General features: G+C 34.6%; 1 protein-coding gene across 2 annotated transcripts in view; it reads right to left on the reverse strand.

Moving 5' to 3' along the window:
* The window catches only part of LOC148173652 (homeobox protein abdominal-A homolog), a 33,651-nt gene extending 24,988 nt beyond the window's left edge, over window positions 1–8,663 (reverse strand). The window contains exons 1-2 of one of the 2 annotated variants that reach the window (XM_088038240.1): window positions 7,951–8,663; window positions 7,696–7,728 (exon numbers count right to left, since the gene is read on the reverse strand). In XM_088038240.1, the coding sequence (XP_087894366.1) occupies window positions 7,696–7,728; window positions 7,951–8,602 (685 nt within the window). In that variant the 5' untranslated portion in view covers window positions 8,603–8,663. Of the gene's footprint in view, window positions 1–7,683; window positions 7,729–7,950 lie in introns of both variants that reach the window. The other variant, XM_088038239.1, reaches the window with a different exon arrangement.
* Between the last annotated feature and the right edge of the window lie 17,918 nt (window positions 8,664–26,581).

Here is a 26,581-nt window from a genome sequence, read left to right on the forward strand (position 1 = left end):
TATGACTATTTTTACGACTGATTATACCCATTTAAAAAACAATAAAACTGCAGTTAATATACGTGATTGCCAAAATAAACAGGCACTGATCTGCCGTAACATGACACGCGTATTTTCATTGTCACGTTCAAGATCAATCAATCTACGGTTTGCTTTTATGTTCTATTTTATGATTTTAAAGCAATAAGTATAATGACAGCAATATACCAATTATCTAAACGCGACTGAAAAGATTTTATTACATGTTGACAGAGGAGGTTTATAGGGGTGTAAAACGATTCTTGGCTTGTCGGCTTAACTTGTTAAATAATTTTATGTTTTTATTTACTCGCTTTTATTCAGATCAGTTTTTAGTTTACGCCTCATTACGTTTTTTTGATGCGTCGGACGTATAACTGGTGGCCTACCCTCTATAAATTATCGTGAAATATTCAGCCGTCCCAAATCCAGCAGTTTGCAAACAAACCTGATTAAAAGTCTAATTATAATCTCAGTAAAATAAATTAGTATTCACGATCGCATGAATATTAAGCACCCATCCATCGAAGCCGACACTCTTCGGCCATTCCAAACTAAAAATTCCACATCAAAATCCCGTTTGCGACACGTCTCGAAAATCTAATCCTCTGTTAATCACCCTGCCCACACTCGAATAAATTTCTATAAATAATGTAAATTTAAATATCGCGACATGCCATCTCTCATTTGGAACCTCCAGATGTCCATAAATCGGCGCGTTAATTTCCTCGCGTTTTTCGACTTTACCCTGTAAATACAATTCCCAATTTAGGTAGGAATGAAACATGGCTAGCTCTCTCGACGTAGAATGAATCAAGAGAACGAAGCAGTGGCGGAAGCGGGACGAAGAAAGGTAATTTATACCCTGGTTCCTCGATCAAGCTTGTTCGCCTGGGTATGGCAGCGAGGAAGAGGGAGAAAAGCTATAAAATAGTTTGAAGAGGGCCCGGGAGACGTCCCTGGATAACGTGGCCATAGCAAAGTTCGCACTGCATGCATCTCATGCAACTACATCACGGATTGAAATTTATCCAGATAACGCCGATTCTAACTTACTTTGCGCCATTTCCAGATGGAATGAGTAAACACGACGAATTTCAAATTAAGAGGATGTTATAAATAAAACATCAAATGCATTGTTAGTGCGGTAATTGCGGCGTTTGCATCTTTTAAACATAAATTTTCGGGGTACCAAGATTACTTTTCGAAGTGAATTAAAAAGGAACATAAATTTCAAAGAGACATGAAAGGGCGAAGAGAAAGTCGTCTCTGCAATTTTTAACTGACTCGATGGACTACTGTCAACGAAATTTATTTAAATACTAACAAATGGCCCACATGTATAAATTAGCTATTTCTGATTTGAGTAGCAACTAAAAATTAGAATTAATTTTGAAAGAGAACTAATTTTTATTTGCACAAAAAACCATTTCTCAACACTTAAAACCAAAATATTTGCATAAAGACGCTACTTATCAACAAAGTTTCTACTTTTAAGGGATATAAAATACAATTTCTATGTGTGCGACTAATTGCAATTTGTTATAGCGTCATTAGAATTGTTTCCAACGGCCTTAGAAACGTTTTAAGCGTTTGCAATATTGTGTTCTTTTCAGAGTTGGCAGCCAACAGAATTAGAATCCAATTTTGTTGATTCTAATTTTGAAAATTAATTCTTTGTTTAGTTGAAATTATCTGCTTAAAATTAAGAGAATAAATATATAAAACGATGAAATTTTGGAAAACTACTATTTTTGACTTGTACATTGACTGTTCCAAATCTCAAAAATTTAGACCAAAAGACACACATTTAAGAAATTTTCATCTTCAAGGCGAGCCAAAATTTTTTAACATTTTCTGTTAAAGCCTGTAACTTTGAAAGTTTTGATACTATAACAATAACATTTTGGGAAATTAGTACTTTTGACTTGTTCATGATGTTTCAAATCCGAAAAATTTACTGAAAATTTTTTTAGAAATTTTAGTTTTCAAGAGAAGCCAAAAATTTTCAACATTTGCTGTAAAAAACTGTAACTTTGAAAGTTTTAATGTTAAAATAATAAAATTTGGTGAAAGTACTATTTTTGACTTGTTCATTAACTAACGGCTCCATATCTCAAAAATATAGAACAATCTTTAAAAATTTTCTTATTTATAATAAACCAAAAATCTTCAACATTCTCTGTTAAAGCTTGTTACTTTGAAAATTTTGATACTAGATTTTGATTGATAATTTTGTCCATTAACTGTTCCAAATCCCAGAAATTTAGAGCAATAAACACAATTTTTGGAAATTTTCATTTTCAAGACGAGCCAAAAAATCTCTAACATGTTGTGTTAAAACCTGTAACTTTGAAAGTTTTAATACTAGAATGATAACACTTTGGAAAACCACTATTTTTCACTCGTTCATTAGGTGTTTCCAATATCAAAAGTTTAAAGCAAAAAACAATTTTTTTAGAAATTTCCATTTTCAAGAGAGGCCAAAAATTTCGAACATTTTCTGTTGAAGGCTGTAACTTTGAAAGTTTTGATGCTAGAATAATGAAATTTGCTGAAATTACTATTTTTTACCTGTTCATTGACTGTCTCAACAATTTCAAGCAAAAGATAGATGTTTTAGAATTTTTCATTATCAAGAAGAGCTAAACATTTTTTGGATTTTTTTGTTAAAGCCTGTAACTTTAAAAGTTTTGATACGAGAACAGTGCAATTTGGGGAAACTACTATTTTGAACTTGTCCATTGACTGTTCCAAATCCCAAAAATTTAGAGTAAGAAACACAATTTTTAGAATTTTCCATTTTCAAGACGAGCTAAATATTTCTAACATTTCTGTTGAAGCCTGTAACTTTAAAAGTTTTGATAATAGTAGAATAATAAAATTTCAAGAAATTACTACTTTTTACTTGTCCATTGACTATTCAAAACTTCAAAAATGTCCAACAAGAAACACAAGTTTTAGAATTTTTCATTTCAAAGAACGAAAATGATGAAAATTTTTATTTTTAAGTTTTTATCCTTGTAGAAAATCAACCAAATAAATCAATAAAACAACCATTGCGCTTTTACGTAAGTATAAAATTTCCAAGAAAATTCTTTGACTTCTCTGAAATATTCAAACTCTGAGCAGAAACAACTTTATTTCCTTTCGTACAACCAATTTGTTTGATTCAAGTTTTGAAAATTTTTATCTTTGATTTTGTTAGTACCATCTGCTTAAAATTATTGTTAAAATTAAAGGAATAAAGTTCAATTCTCTTAAGTTTCACAGGTTTTAAAAAATTTTTGGTCGAATTTCCGAACTCTCGAGTTTTGCCAAATGTTCAACTCAATTCCCAGTTTGTCTTTATACAGGGTCCGGCAACACTTGTGTCCACCCCCAAAATCGTCTTGACTTTTAAAGATAAAATTTTGAAAATTTGCATACGCTCACAGTTGACAAAGCTCTAGAAGCTGACGCAAAAATTTCTTTTTTATCACCAATAGTTTTGGCGTCGCGACACCTTAAAAATGTAATTTTTATTTAATTGTAAGGGTTTGTGATATCAACCCCTAATTTAATTTTTTTTGAATATAAATGTGTTAAAAATATCTCAGTTGTTATTTTAGATTCAATGCAAATTGTTTTCAAAATTTGAGAAAAAAATGCTGTTTTATCAAGTTAGTTTTCAATTTCATTACGTCAAAGTTGGGAACTACGTTTACACCCATCTGTCAACATCTTGTGTCACAAATGACATCTATCCTTTGGCTCGCTTTAGATTGTAACAAAAGTCTTACTTGGTGAAATTGTCGCTTTGTCGATGTTACTTAACGATTTCTGGGGTCCATAAAGTGCAACTTGCCCGTGTTAATCAAAATTAACCTTTATAAGAGTGAATGAAGTGACTTGTGAAATTTTGGTGTAAACGTAGTTTGCCACTGTGCTGTCATAATTTTAAAAACTATCTTGATAAAACAGCGTTTTTTTCGCAAATTTTAAACACAATTTGCATTAGATTTAAAATAAAAACTTAGATATTTGTATCACTGTTATGTTGAAAAAAAAATTGAATTTGCGAATATTTCCGCAAAAACTCAAAAGTCGCTAAAAATTGTACTTCTTAGGCGTCGCGACGCCAACCAAACCGTGATAAAAAACAAATTTTTGCGTCAGCTTCTAGAGCTTTGTCAACTATGAGCGTATGCAAATTTTCAAAATTGTAACTTTAAAATTAAAGACTATTTTGGGGGTGGACACAAGTGTTGCCGGACCCTGTATTTCTTTAAAATTTTATTTCCAGTTTTTATTGGTCTTCGGCTTTTTTTTTGTCTTTGCCCAATTTAATTTCAGTTACACAAAACTTGAAGTTGCGACTAATTTTCCTTAATTTTGGAAGAACCAACAAAGTTTCTTCCAATTTCCCCACATTTTCAAAACCACTTTCAGCATTTTTCTAAACAGAAGATCTTTGGAACGTCGTACCATTACCTAACCACCCATTAAACATCGTATAGATACCACGCATGTAACCACTCATTTAGTTTTTTTTCTCGCGAAACATACAAAGCCACTTTACCATCCTCGCCGCAATTTTTCGAACCATAATCGTTCCACTTTTCTCTTGGTGTTTGACACCATAAAAATGTCAAGGAACCGTTCAAAATACTTTATAATATCAAGGTGAAAAAATTCCGTGCCATGTGATACGAATTCATTGAATTTCTGTAAACAACATAATTCACGTAATTTTATGTCGCGAGTCAAACACGAATTTTTTCCTCTGATTGTTTACAGTTGACGGAAATAATGGTGGCGTTTTTCTCAATAGTTGGTTTGATAATGCACGACAATTAAAGCGTGCTTTTGCATACGAATCGACGGTTTCGCAGATACTTAATCAATGGGTACAATGGACGGTTCTGCAAATCGCTTGATTATCTTAGGAAACCGGATGGTAATTCATCTGGACAATGAGGTGCGAATATTTAATGGCGCGATTAAATTAATTGGTCAAAGTAGTTTTCCATTATGACAGTCACATCTCTTATCACCGAAATGCATAATTAGGAGCAATTTGAAATTATGTATGAAAGTCATAGTTGAAAATTTTGGCGTCAAAAATCAATTCAATGCATATTTATAACCGCGATATCTTAACCCGGCAACCACATAAACAAATTACAAATGGACCGTTAATATTATTGTAGGGGACTTTTATGCGTTGTTTTATTCCCCATAAAAATTGTATATTCTTCAATAAAACCCAAATTTGAACCGTTTTATTAAATAAACACACGGTCTATTTTTTACAGAGTGTCAAAACTAATTTACAACCTTGTAAGTTACTTTCGAATTCGCGGGTTCTGTATCAATCAATGTAAAAATTATGCTGATCTTGATTTATGGCAACAGTTGTGGTGGCTTATAATTAAAACTTCGGTCCCCTGAGGATATCTTTTAATTTGCCTCTGATTTTCCCACGCGTTGATAAAAATAAAATTCTTAAAAAAGCCAGTCGATAAAAACTCCGAGTCAGGTGCTGTATGCCTATTGAATTTCGCCCAACTTTCACCCTTGCAAGATATATCGTTCGTGAAAAGGGTTTTTTAGAAAGTTGGGAGAACTGCAATAAATAACAGTTGTGTCACTCACAAATCCAGGAAAGCGACCTCATATTTTCTATCTAAATTATGTAAAAACTCGAGTTAACAAAAATTGCTTGTTTTGAATATAAAATTGGCCATTAACCAAATAAAACTCACATTAGCGTGTTTTATACGCTATAACTTTGCACTCTGATATCAAAATAGTCAATTAAGAGCGATATATGCAATCACCCGATGACGAATAATAATAACATTCGCTGACAAGTTCAAGGAACAGAAATTGGGGCCGAACTCGATTTATTTCAGGCCCCAAAATCCGATTTTGTGACAGAGAGATCTGATTGTCACGTGTTATTTATGCGCCTTAATCTAAATATACAGGCTGTCTCATGTAAATTATACACCACACGTTTTTATTTTGATTTGGAGATATTTACCACTTTATGTTAATTCGTTTCTTTATCTATAACTCGTCTTGGAACGCGTTTGAACTGTTAATTGATTTTTTAGTTACGGCAGTGTTTGTTATCTTGGACCATAATTTTGCGGGCTGAAGGAAATATGCGGCGATATTTTAAGATTACAAATTATTTCTATTTGTTTTCATGTTAGGGGGCTAAATATTCCACGGAACAGTCGTAGATTGTACTTTTGTAATTTGTTACACGTTTTGAGCTTTTGCCCCAGAAATGAAAGAAATCGAGTCACAATTTTGTTTCTGAAAAAGATTTTTCCTAGTTTGTATTTTAAAGATTCCTAATTTCCATATGGAAACAAAGCTATTACAGCATCGCGTATCGAAATGAGATATTTCCTAATTTGTATTTTAAAAATTCCCAAGTTGCTATAGAAATAAAGCTATTATAGCATCGCGTATCGAAATGGGATATTATTATATAGTACTGAAAACGAATGAGAAAATAGCGAAAATAGCTCTGTTACAAGAACAAATTAGAAAAAAATGTACAAAAACCTCGTTCATAAGGGCATTAATGCTTTGCCGCTCGTTTTATAAACTTAAATTCGGGCCTTAAAATTTGCCTAATGAACCTCGGTGTTTTAATATACTAATTTTACTAATTTCCTAACAATCTACTTTTTAAATAGAATAAAATAGTATAAATTTCACAAGTATGTACAATTACAAAATTATCATAAATTAAAATAAATGGCATTTTATGCTTATCCCCTTCAAGCAAAATCCATACAAATTATGGCCAATGTAACAAGAAAAACCATGTTGTTTGACAACCCTCTGTGTGCTATATAATTTCATTACCCCCCATCTTGCAAAGAAAAATATGAAAGTTTGTCAATTCCATAAACAGAATACTCAATTCTTCCTTCTATATCTTTTTACGAGCATCGTAATTTTAGTAATTTTGTATTCTGCATGCTTCATAAAAGCTTCAATACCAACATTGCGCATTGCCGACGTTCCATGATTACCACCACATGAAAATTAAAATTGTAGTGAAAGTTTAAGTTGCGCTTGCGCTTTGAAATTCCAAAAACTTGTTTGAATCAGATGATGTCTATATTTGCGCGTTCAAAAAACCGAATCAATTATGGGCAATATTAGCCTAATTAATTGTTAACTGCTGGTATCGCATAATTAAAAATTTTATGCGTCATAAATTCGTATTAATAGCCGATAGAGCAATGTTTTTTACAAGAGTTTTATTACTTGTCCATTTTGTTGAATGTGTGGCTATTAATATACAGAAAGTGTGCACTTGATGTAATTAACATGAGACACTCTGTATGAATCTGGAAAATGTCAAAATTAAATTTTTATTGGCGATTATGGTAATGTTTATTGGTCAAGTAGCAATTAATGATGACCATTATGGAAACAATGCGCGAATTGAAAGGACCTTGCGGTGCTAGTTGTCTTCGGCAAGGTCGGTCACGTCTGGAAGAGTATGTGGTGTAAACAGATAATAAAAATATGAAGATAACCAGAGTAATTACCATAAGTGGCAAAATGTCAATAAAAATTTAATTTGGAATTAATGGGTAATTAAAGTAATTGTTATTGTTAATTAAAGTAAATAAAAAAAATTGTATGTACCATTGTACTCACCACAGACCACTCGGTCAAATGGGCTCATCCAGTCTGAAAAATATCAATGCAGATTAGTGGAAATGGAGTGAATAATTGGGAGTATTGTGTCTATAGAGAAGAGTGCACTTTTATGACTAGTTTTATTGTTATTGCCCGCTAAGTAGCCATTAAACGCATGTTTTATTAGTATTTTTAGGAGTGATCGGATTGTCGTCGGAATTCAACGGCTTCCCGTCGGGAGCGTTGCCGTCGGCTGCTGGATTACAACGTTACCTGTGATTGACATCCAAGGGTATCTGGGTATATCAGGAATGGGTTGACCACCGGGGGCGGCGGGTTGCGAACATGAGTTGAGCGGATCGACGACGGCGCTGGCGGCTTGATGGTAGAACTGCGCCGCGACGGCCATGGAGGCGGAAGCGGCGCTGACAGAGCTGGCGGCGGAGACGGCGGCACCGTTCTGATGATGATGTCCAAGGGTGTAGTTGACCATGGAGTCGGCGGGAGCGACGTTGGCGGCAAGACCCGCCGTATACCGACACGATTTATCAGCGGCGGCGTCGACGGCGGCGGCGGCGGCCAGCGCCGCGGTGCTCGCACTCGAAGAAAACGATGGCACCATCGAACCCGACGCGGCCGCCGCGCCGAAGGCGACGGCTGCCGCCGCCTGCTGCTGGTGGTGGTGGTGCGCGGCGGCGGCGGACACGTACGGATACATCCTGGCGGCGGGGGAGGTGGACGACGCGCTGCTACTGGAATGTTGCGGCGACGAGCCGCTAGGTGAACCGGAGGAGCTGTAGTTGACAGCGGAGGCGAGGCTGGCCTCGATCGAGGAGGTGGCGGCGGGGCTCTGGAACAGCTGCTGGTGGTGGAACTGCTGGTGGTACTTGGGGAGCATGCTATCAATTATGAATTTGGAACTCATTGCTGCGAGGCAAGGTCCCGGCCACTGCACAGCGCACTTGTCATAGTCCGCCGATTAGCACACCGCACTTTACGACCGCGCACTCGTTAGCCCTAGCGGAGGATTTCTTACGCGTCCTTCTCCTCTACTTCTTCGAATCCTTTATGACCCATGTATGTTCAGTCTATAGCCCTCTATGCCTTATCCGCGGTACTAGAGCGGTAATGGCGCCCCTCCACGCGCGCGCCAATCCGAGCAGGTGCGGATCTGGCCAATGGGGGCTGACTTGCGCTCGATGCACGCAAACGCTCGCTACTTCTTCATTCCCTCCGAACGATCACTACTCCTTGTACGTCCACGATTCACACAAATAAACACCACAAAAACAACACTTTTAAAAACGCTTGCCGAGATATTGCCGACGAATGGACAAAGCGCTGCCATCTATGGCGAAAACACTGAATCGTGCCGTCCCCCCTTACCATTGTATTCTGGCACTGTGTGGGATGCTGACCTTACACTACTACTTTATCTAAATAGCCTTGTATTATCGTCACGCATTCCATGTTTACTCGGCCTAAATGACGTATTATGGCATACACGACACCTAATCCTCCATTCACTCACATCACAACCATTATCACACTTACCCCTGCGCCCCGACCACCTCACCTGCAACAAAAAACCATTTCAATTATCGAAATCTTTACAATACACCGTAATCAATACGTGCAAGTGCCTCGCAATTCGTTTATAAACACACATAAAAGAGAGCACGGCATTCGGTATCATTATGACATTCACTGATCATAAAATAAGGCTACCACCTCGCTTTTCACATTGCCCGCTTCCGAGATAAAATCTGGGCGAAGGCGGCTCTGAAAGATGTCATAAAACTGTAAATGACCGTTTTGTGGTTATTTTACTAAGTACGGTGTCATCCACAGCCCCATTGCGTCCGTCATTTGGTGTCTGGCTCTGACGGATCCTCACAATCGTGACAATGTGTGCTAACATCGTTGCTTGCCATGCGTACAAGACAGACGATATTGCCCGACTGTCATCGCACAACACAATATTATCATAAACACGAGAGGAAGTAGGGATGATAAATTGCTGGAGACGAAAATGTCTAGCATTATGTTAGTGGGCATTTAGACACGACGAGGGAAGTTTTCAGGGATTTTCAAAGACACGCTAACAAGACGTGTCTTCTTGTTTGCATTGTTTCCATTAAGTCCCAAAAAGTCACTATTTTTTAGTAGTTTTTAGACAGTAAAGTAGGCAACTTTGTTATAAGGATTGAAAAGCGCTCGTTGACATGGAAACACTTTTGCTGCCTAGACAAAAAAAAGTACTTTTTTCGAATTTGCCGCTTTAATAAGTCCATTAAAGTACTCAATTTGGAGTCGTTTATAGGTTTCTATAAAAGAACTCAAAGTAGGAAATTTTGTTTTTTAAGAATTGGCAGAACTAATAGTCTGGCTGTCACCTGTTTCCTGTCAAGTTCTTGGTCAATTCGGATTTTACGATTCGTGTTTAATAAATGTAACAATATAATTGAATTGTCCTTTGCGGCCAACAATAATTGTACCTAAATATAATAAATGTGAATACTGGCTGTGAGGTTAGGTTACGTTATGTCAAAATTCAGTGACAGTGAAACTCAATAAATGTCAAATTTTAAATTGAATTTGAAAATCAAGTTGCAAGTCGTGGTAACAAAACCATTACCAATCGTGTAAATCGAAAAGTCTTAGAAATGGAAAATTTAAATTTTTTATTAAAAAAAGGGTGCAAATTCGAAAAAATAGTATAAAGGACTTGTTTTATAATGGCATTGGTGGTATAACTGGCCATTATAAAACACGTTCTTTAATATACTATTTGTGACGGCTACTATTTGAGTCTTGCATTTTGTATAACACTTGCACGATCTTAACTCTTTGAAACCAAAATTTTTCATCCATGTTTTTAGTTCAATTTCACTCATTGTCGGTCGTGGAACTGAATTTAACGTTTGGAGAAAAAGTAGTATTTGTTATTTGGTCGAAAAGTGGCTTTGCTGTCTCGCAATTTTGCATACGCTTCGCCTCGCTACTGCAATTCAATTGCTCGGCAAAAATTACCACTTTTCTGTCGTATAACAAAATCTACTATTTTTTTTCTTTAACGTTTCGCTGACTTCACAAATTTTTAGGCCTGTACAAGCGGAAATAGGTTGGTAGCGCCGTCTCTTTGACAGTTTGAAGTTGAGCACAACTGATTTTGTCGGGCTACCAACACATTTCAACTTATAAAAACACCAAATTGCGACATGAGAAATTTCAGAATCTCAGGTTTCCTGGTTTTTGTTTTAATGGATCAATAAAAGGTTTAATTTATCATAATTTGTTCCTTATTTTTTACCTAAAATTTCCATTTCCAGATGTGCCAAGTCCACGATTTTGAAGAATTTCCAAGAATTTCAATCGTAAATTACACTTTGGTTTATTTAGTCTTTGGAGGTTTATAGTGTTATAAAAATGGAATTGTGTAATGAAAAGCTCTGTTTTATGAAAATTTGTAAAAAAGTGAATCATCTCCACGAATGCGCAGTAAATGCGAATATTATTTTATTCCATCCACCCTGTAATTTATAGCTCATAGACTCTTATCCAGCTACGTTATCGGCATACTAAATCACTGGAACGGTAGCGCAACTATTAAGTTTAAAATATGTGCTTTTAAAGCAGAAAGTGTCCATTTACAATTAACTGAGTATAAAAGTATTAAGTGAAGTTATTTATAATATAAAACGTCAAGTCTAACCAGTAAATTACTTAATTTATATAAAATTCCAGTGTGATAATCCAATAAATTTGGTATTTAATAAAGTCGATTCTCTAGGTGTGTTCTTAGTTTTGAGGTCTTTATTTCTTTTTTATTTTAAGCATCATTGTTAGATTTATGGTAGTTCCTCATTTCTGCATCAGCGACTCTTTATCTTCCAGCAGTATGAACCAACACAATTTTACGATTACTTTTACTTACCTCCCAGCTTTTATTGAGTGTTTACTAAAGAAAAGAAAACAACGTCCGGTTTATTTAAGGAGCAGAGCCACTGACATTAATCCAAAGCAACAAAGAAGACAGACAAATCACCACCCATAATTGCCGGATTTTTCTTTACCCATAAAAAAGTTACGAGCTTGTAATAAATAGCAAAAATTTCGTGTTGGCACATTTATGCTCGCATGTGCGTGACACAGACATCTAGATCCTCCTGATATCTGTGACGAAGTGCAAAATTAGTTATCAAGGGGAGCTTGAAATAACTTTGCATGTAGAAGCATAACTAAGTTAAATTTCGTGAAAATGGGTAAACATTGTTGTTTATGAGACAAGCATTGGAACGCGCCTGACTCACAGGCAACCCTCAATTCACCGAAATCGTCATCTCGATGCAGCGTCGCGGCGCCGACGAAAAGTCTTGACGACGCTGCAGGACTGTGACCCTTGGGTCGTTATGCACACTGGCCTCTGGTAAGTGCTGATAGTGATCGACGATGGCCTCTGTCAAACACACGCTTACGATGTCACAAATTTCTCCAGCTCTTTATCACTTCATCGATTCGTAAAACTAATGGTTTATTTCACGGGTCTAGATGCTGAGATTTCTAGGAAAGTAGCGATGATTTTTATTCGAATGGTAATGATGTGGTTAAAATATGGTATTAATTAGGCTTAGTTCGATTTTAATGGACGCCAGGATCGGCTAATGGAATTATTAATGGGGTTTATGTGATTGGCGATGATTTTTAAGCAAGCTTAATTATGACTGGTTGGTTTAATTAGTGTTGAGATGGAGGTCCACAGGATTAGAATTCCAAAGGATAATACTTAAGAATATAGATATTAATTACATACTTGGGTGAAATAAGACAACAAATGTTGGTAAAAAAATTTATTACAGTGGTGACACGTTTCGGCAACCAGCAATACATCTTCAACATTCCACCAAATTCATGGGTCCTCAAATTACCATCTTGTCCACAAAAATGCATAAAATCCACATCTGCAGACATTAGTATAATACGATGATTAATAAGAGCGATTCTGCATGCTCATGGTAATAACGCTTACATAATATCTCTCCATAAACCATAAATTTAACGACTTTTGTAGTTAAACGGTAAAGAAATCAACATTAATTTGACTTGTGACATTAATATTATAATAAAATTTATGTTATTCTAATTGTTGTTTAACCACTTAATTTTTATGTTCAACTATTACAATTTTATTGCATTTTTTTAGGTGGTTACATGGAAATTGGAAATCGGTTGCATTTTTGTCTTTCTTATAACTTCATTTTCTTGTTTATTGGTTCCTGAACGAAAACTTCCGTTGCTTCGTCAACAAGAGCTAAAAATTATTACACCTCTTAAAAACGAAAAATTCCTAACTTTTTCTTCGGTTTATTCTTATGGTCGTAAATTTGTACTTTCAAAATTGGAGAATTGTTAATTTTGATAATTTCTATGCATTTCTTTTAAATCCTTTTAAATCAATAGCTTTACTATATGTTATACTTATCAATAGTTTAAATTTTTGGAATGATTTAGAATTATTTTGATTTTTTCGAAATCTTTTATTCTTATAATTTTTCTTTTGTACTGTTTTAATGTTTTGAATTTAAATCCCCTTGAAACCTTTGGTATTCTTTAAATTCAATAAGCCACTTTTTCAATGTTAGTCTTGAACTGTGTTTTGATTATTTTAATTTTTTAGAATATTTAAATTCCATCTAAAGGCTATTTTTCATGCAGACTGTAGAGAACTTTTTGTTCAACAAATTCAAATGCAGCTCTGTGATTGGTGGCGCATTCAAACGCTTGAACTCCTGCAACTCTTGCAATTCCTGCAAAATGTCAAACAAGAACTGTGATTGATCGTCACAAAAATGTAGAAGCATCAGCAGTAAATCTGTTTTTCTTAATTTCAATTCAAATTTGCAGATATTTTATTACAACCTTATGTTTTTCATAATTATATTTTGCGTTTATTAAAAAACTCGACATTTAGTTGTGGCGTCATCTATGAATCAAAGTTGACATGTATCCATTACAGGTATCTAACTTATCCCCTTTAAATTCTGCTGATGCCTAAAATTGCTCGTTTGTAAATCGGTAAATTCTGTACAGGACAACTGACATATATTTCTTTTACAATAGTTATAAACTTTGAAGATCTATTGAGAATTTTCGAGAATATCTGAGAATATTTTAGAATCGCTAAGAACCTTTCAGAATGAAAAACAATCTTTGAGAGAATCTGAAAGAAGACGAATAAAAACTATTTGAGGTTCTATAGTATCTTTGAAGATCTCCAAGAATTCCTGACTGGCTCGGCTGTGAGAATTTCTGGGAAAATAAAAACTTCTAAGAATCACAAACCCCTGGAAATATTATGATTCAAAGAAAATCCAGATATTTTCTTGTGCTAAGGATTAATTTTAATGATTAGATAAACTTTAATTTTTTAGACAGACCACCATAATTTCGCGCCAACAAAAAATTATGGGATTTTGCAAAATTAATCAACTTTATTCTCGTAAACTTTTGTCCCAATTTTTGGAAAATTTCCTCAAAAAGCAGGTCCGGCTTTAAAGGTTTTTGCCGTTTTCCCAATGTTGACGAAAATCAGTGTTTGGCGCCACTGCCATCTGTGCTCCAATAGTCACCCTTTTTAATGCCCTAGGTGCACAGGGCCCTTGTTTCGGCTCCTTGTCTCTCTATGTCGCTCCCGCTGTTAAGATAATCGAAAAATCGCCGATTAGCAAAATCCAAATCCATAAAATGATCGTTTAAACGGCAACATTATCGCCAACATCAGAGCTCGAAACACTTCCGAAAGTAACAAAAAGCGTAGTTTAGGGTTTAAGTAGTCGGAAAAGCATCACGCTAAACGACTAGAAAATATGCTTGTGTAAAATCAAAGCTCTTTTATTAGACAGTCGTACGGAACTTACAAGCTTTTAAATCCACACAGGAGCCCTTCGTAACCACTCTTTATGTATTTTTTGCTAATTAAAAGCATATTAAGTGAATGAAAAGCCATATAAACCGATAAATAACTGGTGATAAACCCATAGAGATAACATGCAATAAATTTCACGTCTACGTTTTTATGCCGGCTATAAAACACGCTTGATGTATCGCCACGAAAAGAAATACGTGAATAAAAGTTCCGTAATCTTACCGGACAAGTTTCAGGATTTTTTTTGAAATTCCGCGCGAAAACCTAGCGGAGAATCCTCATAACTTCCGTTCAATACTTCCTCGGATGACAGATAGAGCGACATCTCTGCATTTTTGAGGGAAGCGAAGGAGGGTGGCGGTCACGTGGATTCGAGGGTAGATAGTTTTCTATTTTTGGGGCTCGTAAAAGTGGGTATAAATAATCTGGTGCTTGACATGGAAAGGCTATTATTAGGCGTACCGTTTGATTTAATTGGGCGCGATAGAATCGGAGAAAAACAAAAAAAGAAATAAGTTATCGGAAGAAGGGTTTATTATTCAGGGAAGAATTTTATGGTGTACTTAGCCGGAAGGTGAAGTCTTTTATGCTTCAGTCAACTACTCTTTCATTGAAAATTTTAGATGAAGTGCTGTTATGCATGAAAGGATAATGACGCGCTCTTTGTTATCATATTCAATTTCCAGTTGAGATTAAGAGGTGTTGCAACTTTTAGAGCCCCAGCATAAAATTCCTCTTATGACCAAATTAGGAGACAGAACCAAAAAAAACAGACCGAATCAAAATAGAAGTGACACCAATAAATTTAACCGACCTAGAAAGTCGTAAATGCCTCTTAAAACCACATTTTTAACCAAGAAGGGCCCAACTCGCCAAAACTCCCTTTTCGTCACTTTCCAGGCACCATTTTAATAGCTCCTTAAAGCCATGTAAACAAACTACTTCTGACATTTACACACACTAAAAATAAAATACAACACACATAAAAAAAAAAACACAAACATTTTAATTGTTAGTTAATAAAACTGAATTTTACATTGTGATCAAAGCTAAAGTAGATAATCCATAAAATTTTATAACTTCATTAACTATCTCATAATCGCATTATATAATGTTTATGTGAAACAATGCAGTGTTGAAGTTATTACCGAGTTTATTTGCAACAGCAATAAAACCAATTTTGATTGTAAAGACAAGGTTACTTGCACTGGAATTCCTTTGACAAAAGAGTCGTAAAAGGGTTACGATGTAAAAAGTGCCCTTGAATTGCCAGCAAGATTTTTACAGTTCTGTGTAGTTCGTGCCAACGAGAAGACTCAAATTAGAGGAAATTTTCATGTGTTCATTCACCGGAAAAAAAGTACAGTCCTATTGATAGGTACCGCAAAAATAAGAGTTTTCTTCAATGAATTATGCGGCAATTGAGAAAAATCCACCACTTGTTGATTGGCATTTTCGGAATTTTCTTAGAGGAAATTGCGACGTTGCTATTTTACAAAATGGGCAATTAGTTTGACGCTCAATTCTACTGTTTAGAATTAAATTAACGGCACTCGGCATATTCTCAGGCTCTGAAAGTGCATGCGGCAATGGTTCATAATTTAAATGACTGGAATGACAGTAAGCTGGATAAATCGCGGTTTTAGATTGCAGTAAAACATGGAATAAGTTCTAGAAGGGAAAATTATGACTTGGAGATGTTATAAAAAGAATAGAACACAGAAAGGTGGAAATAAATCAGAAGATACAGGTATGTGCGTAATTTACTTCTAATTGCATGATTTTGAAGACTTTTTAATTTAGTCTTTCCTTACAAGCAGCTCATAAACTCAAAGACCTTCAAAAAATCGTGAAAATGGACTTACAAATTCCTTTCTTGGCCACCAATTGGCCTGAGATTCAATGAAATCGCATTGAAAAATTTGGACAGCAAATTCGGTAATTAACTTTTTTGATATTCTAATTTAATATTAATTCATTGTCCTCAAAAAAGTGCAAAAAGAAAATTTTATTACTTTTCAACCGAATTTTGATATTTTTCTTAATCTAGAAGGATAAAATGTGAAAAAAATCAAAGACATATTTCCGTCCATTGACTTCAAATCCATGTAAAATTCATTGATATCGAACAACCCGTTGCAAAAATACAAGACCTAAAACAGCAGTTCCACACGAACTGAACCTGACACATTAAAAACTAAAACATCTTGCAGAAACATAATTTTGTTAAAAATCGAATATACAGGGTCCGGCAACACTTGTGTCCACCCCCAAAATCGTCTTTAATTTTAAAGATAAAATTTTGAAAATTTGCATACGCTCAACAGTTGACAAAGCCTTAGAAGTTGACGGAAAAATTTGTTTTTTATCACTCATAGTTTTGGCGTGGCGACGCCTTAAAAATGTAATTTTTAGTTAATTGTGAAGGTTTGTAATACCAACCCCTAATTTAATTTTTTTTCAATATAAATGTGTTAAACATATCTCAATTGTTATTTTAGATTCAATGCAAATTGTCTTCAAAATTTGAGAAAAAAATGCTGTTTTATCAAGTTAGTTTCCAATTTCATTACGTCAAAATTGGGAACTACGTTTACACCCATCTAAAATCTTATGTCACAAATGACATCTATCCTTTGGCTCGCTTTAGATTGAAAGAAAAGTCTTACTTGGTGAAATTGTCGCTTTGTCGATGTTAATTAACGATTTCTGGTGTCCATAAAGTGCAACATTTCCGTGTTAATCAAAATTAACCTTTATAAAAGTGAATGAAGTGACTTGTGAAATTTTGGTGTAAACATAGTTTGCCGCTGTGCTGTCATAATTTTGAAAACTAACTTGATAAAACAACGTTTTTTTCGCAAATTTTAAACACAATTTGCATTAAATTTAAAATAAAAACTCAGATATATGCATCTCAGTTATGTTGAAAAAAAATTGAATTCGCGAATATTCCCGCAAAAACTTAAAAATCGCTAAAAATTATACTTCTTAGGCGTCGCGACGCCAACCAAACCGTGATAAAAAAATAAATTTTTGCCTCAGCTTCTAGAGCTTTATCAACTATGAGTGCATGCAAATTTTCAAAATTGTAACTTTAATATTAAAGACGATTTTGGGGGTGGACACAAGTGTTGCCGGACCCTGTATAAATCTTAAGTTAACCAAAACCATGAATGGTTGAATTGTTTGTTTCTTGATACTTTAAATAACCACCTTCTTTTAACTACACTTTCGTTCATCTATTTTAATTAAATTTTTCGCTTAAGTTCACTTTTTTTTTCACTCAAAATATAAATTCCAAGAATTTAAAATTAGTGGACAAATCAGTTTGAACTATTTACTTAACACATCAGATACTGAATACATAAAAAAGTAATTTCATAATTTGTTGTTGAATTAAAACTTTGTTAAGAAAATTTGTCACACCCGTGACAATATTTTAACAAAAGTTGGCAAAACTGGTTCAAATCTGTGGAGTTAAAAATTGATAATTTGTATACAAAGTAACAAATTGATAATGCAGTTTTTGCACTAATTAAAGTTAAAAGATATATTAGAGAAATACTGAAAATAAATGTCACGGGTGTGACAATTGTTAGATCGGATTTTCCAAATTTGATGATTTAAGGCTTAAACATGTACACACAGTTGGTTTTAACAATATGACATATGGAATTGCTGAAAAATAACAAAAAATCGTTACAATCGCATTTTTTAACTGGACGTCCAAAAAAGTTTAGGTTCGTCATAATTGATCATTAAAAAATTTCTAAAAAAATTTTGCTTCACTGATGACTGAAAATTTTGTCATTCAATTGAACAGAAACTAGAGGACCTAAAACTCAGCGACAAGCTTTTATTTTTGGCTGCAAATCAGAGATTTGTAATCCAAGTAATGAGTTTCTGGAGAAAAATGCTCAAGAAAATTCCTCGAAATCGGTCAACACGCTTTATAAACAAATTCCTGCTCGCTCAATTTTGTAAGAAACTTCGCATTTTAAGTAAATGAACCGTTTGAGGCGAATCTGTTCCAAGTTTATCCGCAAAATGAAAAACTTTGCAAGTTGGACCACACAATCGAAAACTAGTTGGTAAAGTTTGAAATTTTCCATATTAGCCAAATGGGCAACACAGCACTATTTCCCCCTTTATGCACCACTTGATGTCGTTCGTAGGCAAACTTTCTCGCCAATCGAATAATTTCGAAAGAAAATCAAAGTGTAGCCTGCAATTTTATCAGCACACAGCCCCGCCATAATTTCGCCCCGACTCACGCTACATGTACACAAAAAGATGTGTGATAAGGGCGCCGTTTCGGCTAATTTCCCCGAAACCGTATCTGTAACGGGCCGCATCAAACAACGCGAAATAAAAACGGTGGCCGTCATTTCAGCCGCACGATTTACCTAGAAAAGTGGTCGTAATGCACAATTCGCGACTGTACCAGCTGCAACTTACCCACACTCATTCTTGGGCGCAGACAGTCATCGGGGACACAGTTACTTTTAACAATAGCCCTAAGCACAAAGAGACAATGACATCAGGGCGTAGCCAGCCAGTTCTAGTTGGTCGATATCCCAACATGGCCGACGAATTTCTGCCCAACATGGAACCCGGGCCTGAACAAATCAAAACAAAAAACCGAACCAGTGTCACTGTCTATTTGCAAGCATCGACCACGCAATCATAAAATCGTTAAAATTATGTGATTTTTGGGGTGCATCGTGCGATGCGTGAGCCAAATGGACGCCGTCGCGGCGCTGGGGGACGTTGAGGTAGGTCAAAAACAAACAAAGTCTCCATCACACTTTTTTCTCAATTATCCTTTTTGGCGGCGAAATCGTCTTAATTGCACGTAACGTTCTAAATTTGATTTGGCAGGCGTCACTCAGTTTTATTGCCCATAATGTTGTCTTTTATTTTTATGATTGTGTTTAGGTGGTTATAAATAGGTCATAAATTTGTAACTCGTATAAAGACGTACAAATCTAATGTTAGGAGCTTGTGCTTGTCCAAAATAATTTAGCATAACAATGTTGGTTGATTTTCGTGTTTATAAATAAATAATGAGGGAAATGTTTGTATTTTGTATTCTGTCGCGCCGGAGAAATTAATAAACGGCATAAATTTGTGGTTTATGGCTTCACGTGGAGTGGACAGGGTGGATTTTATAGCTCTGATGAGACGATGCCATATTAAATTTTATCTAAGTTTGTATCAACATTCTTTTCGTTGATTTTGAAAAAATGTGCTCTTTTCATCCCCAAATGGAAAATTCCTTTTGCGGCGTTGAAAACGAAGTTTTGGAAAAGTTGTTTCAATTTTGGGATCCTGAATTCAACAAATATTTAAATTTAAAGCGATTAACATTTTGGAGTCCTGCAAAGTTCTAAAAAAAATTCTAATTAAAGAAAGTATTAAATTACAAAATATTAGAAAAATTTGGTTTCTATTAATTAAATTAACTTTGCTGGTTTTAATCGGAAAGCAATGACATTTGAGCACATTACTATTTTTGGACCATTTTTAATTTCGCCAAATTACAAAATTTTAGGACAAGAAACTGGAATTTTAGAAATTTTTATTTTATTCACCAAATTTCGAAATTTTGTTAATTTTGAAGGCACAACAATGAAATTTAAGGCCCTTTTACAGAAGCTACATTAAATCTATGATTTTGATTATCATGTTGAGGGTGACATGTGACTGTTTTTCCGCCAATCAAATGACAGGAATCGTCAAATTAGTTGAAAAATTAATTTCACCTAATATTGTGTAAATTAACCCTTAGAGGCAAATTACAAAATTTTAGAATCAAAAACAGGAATTTTGGAAAATCTCTGACCAAATTTAGCTCTTTTTTCTATTAAATTCCGCAACTTTGTTAGTTTTAATAGGAAATCACTGAAATTTGAAGACTTTATTATGTACTAAACGCTTTTTAATTCCGCGAATTGCAAAATTTCAGGACAAGAAACTAATTTTTTTTATTTTTTTTGCACAAATAAAAAATTCCGTAATTTTGTTAATTTTGATCACCCCACAATAAAACTTAGAGGGATTACTAATTTTGATACACTAATTAGCTATACCAAAAGACAAAATTTTAGAATAAAAACAGAAATTTAATTTTAGAAATTCCCTGGGCAAAAAATTGCTCCTTTTTCTATTAAATTCCGCAACTTTGCTGGTTTTAATCACAAAGCACTAAAATTTGGTCACGTTACCATCTTCTAGACGCTTTTTAATTTAGCCAAACTGCCAAAATTTAGGACAAGAAACTGGAATTTTAGATTTTTTTCTACATGAATAAAAAATTCCGTAATTTTGTTAGTTTTGATGACACCACAATGAAACTTAAGGCCGATTTACATAAGCTACATTAAATCTTTATTATCGATTATATATTTAACATCGTGTTAAGGTGACATGTGACCCTTTTTCCGCCAATAAAATGTCAACAATAATAATTTAATTGAAATAAAAAAAGTTATTTAAAAGCTTCTCTGACCAAATTTTGGTCCTTTTTGTATTAAATTCCGTAACTTTGCTAGTTTTAATCGGAAAGCACTGAAATTTCGACACGTTAATATTTACTAAACGCTTTTTAATTCCGCCAAATTGGAAATTTTTAGAACAAGAATCGGGAATTTTAGAAATTTATATTTTTAGCACAAATAAAAAATTCCGTAATTTTGATGACACAATGAATTATTAAATTCCGCAACTTTGCTAATTTTAATCGGAAAGCACTGAAATTTGAACACGTTACAGTTTTTGAGTTGTTTACTAACTCTGCTAAATTGCAAAATTTTTGGCCAACAAAAAACAATTTTAGAAATTTTTATTTTTCACAAGAATAAAAATTCAGTAACTTTGATAATTTTAACGACACAACAATGAAACTTTGAGGCATTATTAGTTGGAGTACGGTTATTACCTGCACCAAATTACAAAATTTTAAAACTTGAAACGGGAGTGTTGGAATTTTTCTTTTTAGGAACCCGACTCCCGCAAATTCGAAGCTCCGAAATTAAGACAAATAGAATGATGCGGTTTTTGCGAATCAAAAATTATGGAAACTCGGATTTACCTCGACTATGAAAGCCTCAAAGGGCTCAAAAACGTTAATTTCCCGCCGTTTTCGTTTTGAAATGTAAAACTCAAGTCTCCAATTACTTGTAAATTTGCAGCTCCTTACGTAAGCTGTAAAAGTTCTGTGAAAAATATCAATAAAACCAACAATACCCGCAATATATTATGTTCGGTCAGAACGTCAGCAATAAAGTCGGCTGCTTTATTTTACCCTTTCGGTCAAGATTTAGGGCCCTTATTTCATTTAAGCAGTCGCTAAATTACAGGGATGCCCTCGATTGTAAATGGCGCAACCCTTTTTATATGGACCTTGTCCTTGCCTCAAAGGGTTGAAAAGAGCCACCACGACGGTTTCCAAGAAGGCCGAAACCTATTGTGTAGTTTTTACAGGAAGATTTTTTACGACCGGACAACGTCCCTATTTGTGAAATGGTAAAATAAAAATGCGAGGATTGAGTTACACGCAAGACGCGGATTTAATTATTTTAAAATACACCCACCCACTTTTATAGCTTGTCATTACACCAGCGAATCTACATTTCTGTAGCTGTTAATTATCCGCATTTTCCAGTTTACGATGCTGGTCTTTCTTTTGTATTACGTATATTATTAGCGAGATAATGATACCCTTTGACTTTCACGGTTTGTTTTTATTTTGACCATAAACTGGAACGATTTAATGCTGGAAAAGCGTCTGAAAACGACACTGATTTATTGCCAAAGCGGAAAAAATATAGGAAAATTAACATAACCGACGTGTTGTCATGTATTATTAAAATTTATCTTTTCCTGATTGTTATGTAAAAACACGGATTTATTAATATGAATAAATAGTTAAGATATCTCAAAGGTTAAGTTGCGTGGAAAATATTTTTGATAACGGCACTGCCGATTAGATTACAATTCCAATAAACATACAATAATAAAATTAATTTATAATCTTTTATAAACCACTTAATTGCAATTTATTTCAATTTGCGATTATTGACTGCTAATTAATAACGGGCAAACAAAGATGGCAACGGCAACTTTCCGTATTTCCGTTTAATTGCGAAATTAAAATAACATATAAATAATAGAATTATCGGCACAAATTCGGTTTAAAAAAATTTACGAGATGCACTTCGATTTGCGCTCCGGGCGTTGTTCAGAGTAAATTTATTTGTTTTGGGGCTTCCAGTTTCGGTTTTGACGTTCCCAAGGGATCATTATTCACCAACTCGGATTGAAACGAGTGCGCCAAGTCCCCCCTAAAGCCTATTATATGAAGAAATTTATTTCAGGATATTAAAATGTAGAAAAAATCATTAGAATTATCAAACGTGGTCAAGACGTTTTACGGTGCCTCAAACTATCCTAGAAAAGGCAAAATGTCCTTGGAATGTTCAGGGTAGTTGAATTTATTGACGGAAGGGTTTTTATGGTTAAAAAATAAAATAAACTGGGGGTAGCGACCTAACCCTTCACTAAAACATAATAAAAGTCGCATCCGAGGACAAGTTGGCAATTCGTTTTATTGACGTGCAATAATTGGAAAAACTCAGTTCTTTGCGAGAACGCAAAGGTGGTGGTGTTAAAAAAAGTTTTGTGTTTCGTTTCGAGCTCAATTAGCAGCGAAACTTGGCGTTGTTTTCGATAGTTCCGGCTAAACTTCGTAGACGTCTTTATACGAAAAGTTGCAACATTCACAGTTCTCCATTAGCTAAATTTAATTAAAATGCAATTTTGGAAGGAATTTTTTTAATCTCAAGTGTCGGTGCGGAAATCTGCGCTGTCTTAAATCTTGAACATGTGGATTCAATGACTTCATATTGAGCTTCTTACGAACTGTACTGAGCAAATTGGATAATATATTCAAGTTATATTTCTTATTAGTCAAGGGCAGCTGTGCTCGCAGACTGTTACAATGTAAGACAAAACTGTAACTAATTTATGGCGCAAACCGAGGAAAGCAACGAAAAATCGCGGAATTTTCTTTAAATAATTTATTTTACCGTTGACACCTTGCTCGGAGCGTGGCGGATTATATTAATTTATCACCTCAAAGTCGCTTTTTTATCCTAATTAAAATATGGGATAAAGCTTTCGGTCAAAGTGAGAAAAATCCAACTTTCGGATTCTTTGCTTGGGTGGTCTTCTCACCAAGTACACGCGTATTATCGTAAATTATTAACTTTATTACACGATCTAACTTTATATAAACATAATCAAAGTATTGCCAGAAGACAGGGCCGGAATAACAAATCTGCACTTTTCCCCGCTCCGGCAGAAAATTTGATCACTCAATCAGCTTGATAAAATTTAATTAACTTTCGATGTTTTTCTATAACTCCATTTGAATACCTATCGATTGAAAAAAATTTAAATGCCTAAAATGGACGAGTCTCGTATAATTTTCGTGTTATCGTCGGATTTTGAATAAATTATTTCATGTGGACCCACGCACGTGTTCAAAAATTTTGACGTGGTGAAAAAAGCGACCTCTGATTTATTCGGGCGTCTTACGTCATTGTGTAAATATTGCCACATTTTTATTCAAGAGAAAATAAATTGTGGGTACGTGGTGTTTATCTTCACAGCTGGATTTATGGGCTAAGGCTAAGGTTGATAAAACTAGATTCGGTAAAATTTTGGAAAAAATTGGGTTTATACTCTCACTTTATGGCTACAAAATCATCTGAAATTCATTACAATCAAACCACTCGTTTTTGAAAAATAAGCAATTTATGAATTCCGATGACTAAAACTAATTAACTAAATTTTAATTTTTCAAATTTTTAAAGTGAAATATCCGAAACTACGACAAATATTAAGAAACCATTTGCGCCATCGTTTTCCTCGGGTCATTTTCCTCCACAATTCGCCCTTAAACACCCGAAATTCGATGGTCGAATTTTTTTTTTGACGTTTTTTTAATTTTTTGTTTTTTGGCCGCTACTCGTAAATTATTTAACCGATCGATATGAGATTTAATCAGTTTATAGACCTCGAGTGGCTTTTTCGATTAATGTATAACTCAAAAGTATTAAACGTCGTTTTTCCCCTCGAAACAATTCATTGAAAATCACCCTAAATAGACCACTTGAAAACAAATTTTGGTCAAAATCTCGTTTATGTTTGAAGCAAACTCAAGTTATTTGTGCCCACGCAGAATTTCACGCAGAATCAAAATCCAGGCGTCAAGAAATAAATGAGTTATGGCTGTTTCAATTTTTGGGTTGTGGCCAGAGGGCCAAATTTTTGAAAATTTGAATCCATTGGTGCTCAATATCTCCGAAACTACTACAGATATTAAGAAACGGTTTTCGCTATTATTTTTCTCGCGATTTTTTACTTAAGAAAACGTTGTTAGATTTACCAAAAGCAAAAGTTTGAGTTTTCCGGAAAATTTTGTTGTTAAAACGACCCTAAAGTTCAAGGATCGATATCTCACTTATTTTTGGAGAAAAATTGTGTTATTATAGCTCATTTTACGCAAAATTTCAAGCAGATTCCAAATCCGTGCTCAAAGTTTACATATCATAACAAATAACCGAGTTATGACCTCTTAAAGTTTCGGATATTTAATTTTCATTTTTTAAATTTTTAAAGCTAAATATCTCCGAAACTACGGCAGATATTAAGAAACCCTTTGCGCCAGCGTTTTTCTCGAGTCATTTTCCTTTGGAATTTGCCCTTAAATACCCGTAATTCAATGGTTGGATTTTTCGCGAAAAAAAAATCCGACTCAATCGATAATTTTTTTTTATTTTTTTGTTTTTTTGGCCGCCACTCGTACACTATATGACCGATCGATCTGAGATTTGGACAGTTGATAGATCTCGAGCTGCTCTTACAACTGATGTATTAAAATCGAAGGTGTTAAACGTCATTTTTGCCTCGAAAAAAAAACTATTAAAACCCACCCAAAAACCTTTTTAAAACAGTTTTCGGATAAAATCTCGGTAATTTGTAAAGCAAACTCAAGTTATTTGTGTTCATTCAACGCAAAACTTCACGCAGAATCCAAACCTGGGCGAATTTTTAACATGCGTCAAAAAATAACTGATTTATGGCCGTTTGAATTTTTGGGTTGTCGTCAGAGGGTCAAATTTTTGAAGGTTCGAAATATCTCCAAAACTACAACAGATCGAAAGAAACTGCTTTCACCATCGTTTTTCTCGCGATTTTTTAGTCAAGAATCCGTTCTTAGATTTTCCGAAAGTCAAAAATTTGATTTCTTTGAAAAAAAATGGCGACTATAAAATTGTATGAAATTGGAGCACACTTGCATTATTTGGGCTCATTTTACGCAAAATTTCTTGCAGATTCCAAATTCGGGCTCAAAATCCACGTAGGACAACAAACAACTGAGGTATGGTCGTTCCAACTTTCGGATTTTTATTTTTCAAATTTTGAATGCTAAATATTTCTGTAACTACGTTAGTTAGAAAGAAACGTTTTGCGCCCTCGTTTTTCTTGCGCTTCGGGTGGCGCTGCATCTACTTTGGAAATTAAATATTGATGGCTCCATAAGGGCGCACGCATTCTCAATTAACGTCCATATTTCGAGAACAAGACATCATCTTAGCAGCAATATAGACTATGCTCGATTTACGGAAATCCAAGTGTAATAAAGTCTAATGGTAACTGGTTGCATGCGTCATAAGTGTAGCAGGGGAAGTGCGTGTAATTTAGAGTAATGGAAGTAAATGCGTCAATGGGCCCTAAATCAGGGCATCCGAACGCGCTTTTGATAATTAGAAGCTTTGCTGATTTTTCCCGTAGAATTTGGCGTTGAAATAAACTTGTTTGATTTAGATTCCACCTCCAGCTCCACCGATAAATATAATTTCCCATCACGCAACATCATAGATTATGATTCAGAAGCCATCATATTCA

This window comes from Gnatocerus cornutus, chromosome 6, assembly GCF_029298725.1.
Source record: "Gnatocerus cornutus isolate USDA-ARS CGAHR chromosome 6, icGnaCorn1.1, whole genome shotgun sequence".
NCBI classification, from domain to species: domain Eukaryota; kingdom Metazoa; phylum Arthropoda; class Insecta; order Coleoptera; family Tenebrionidae; genus Gnatocerus; species Gnatocerus cornutus.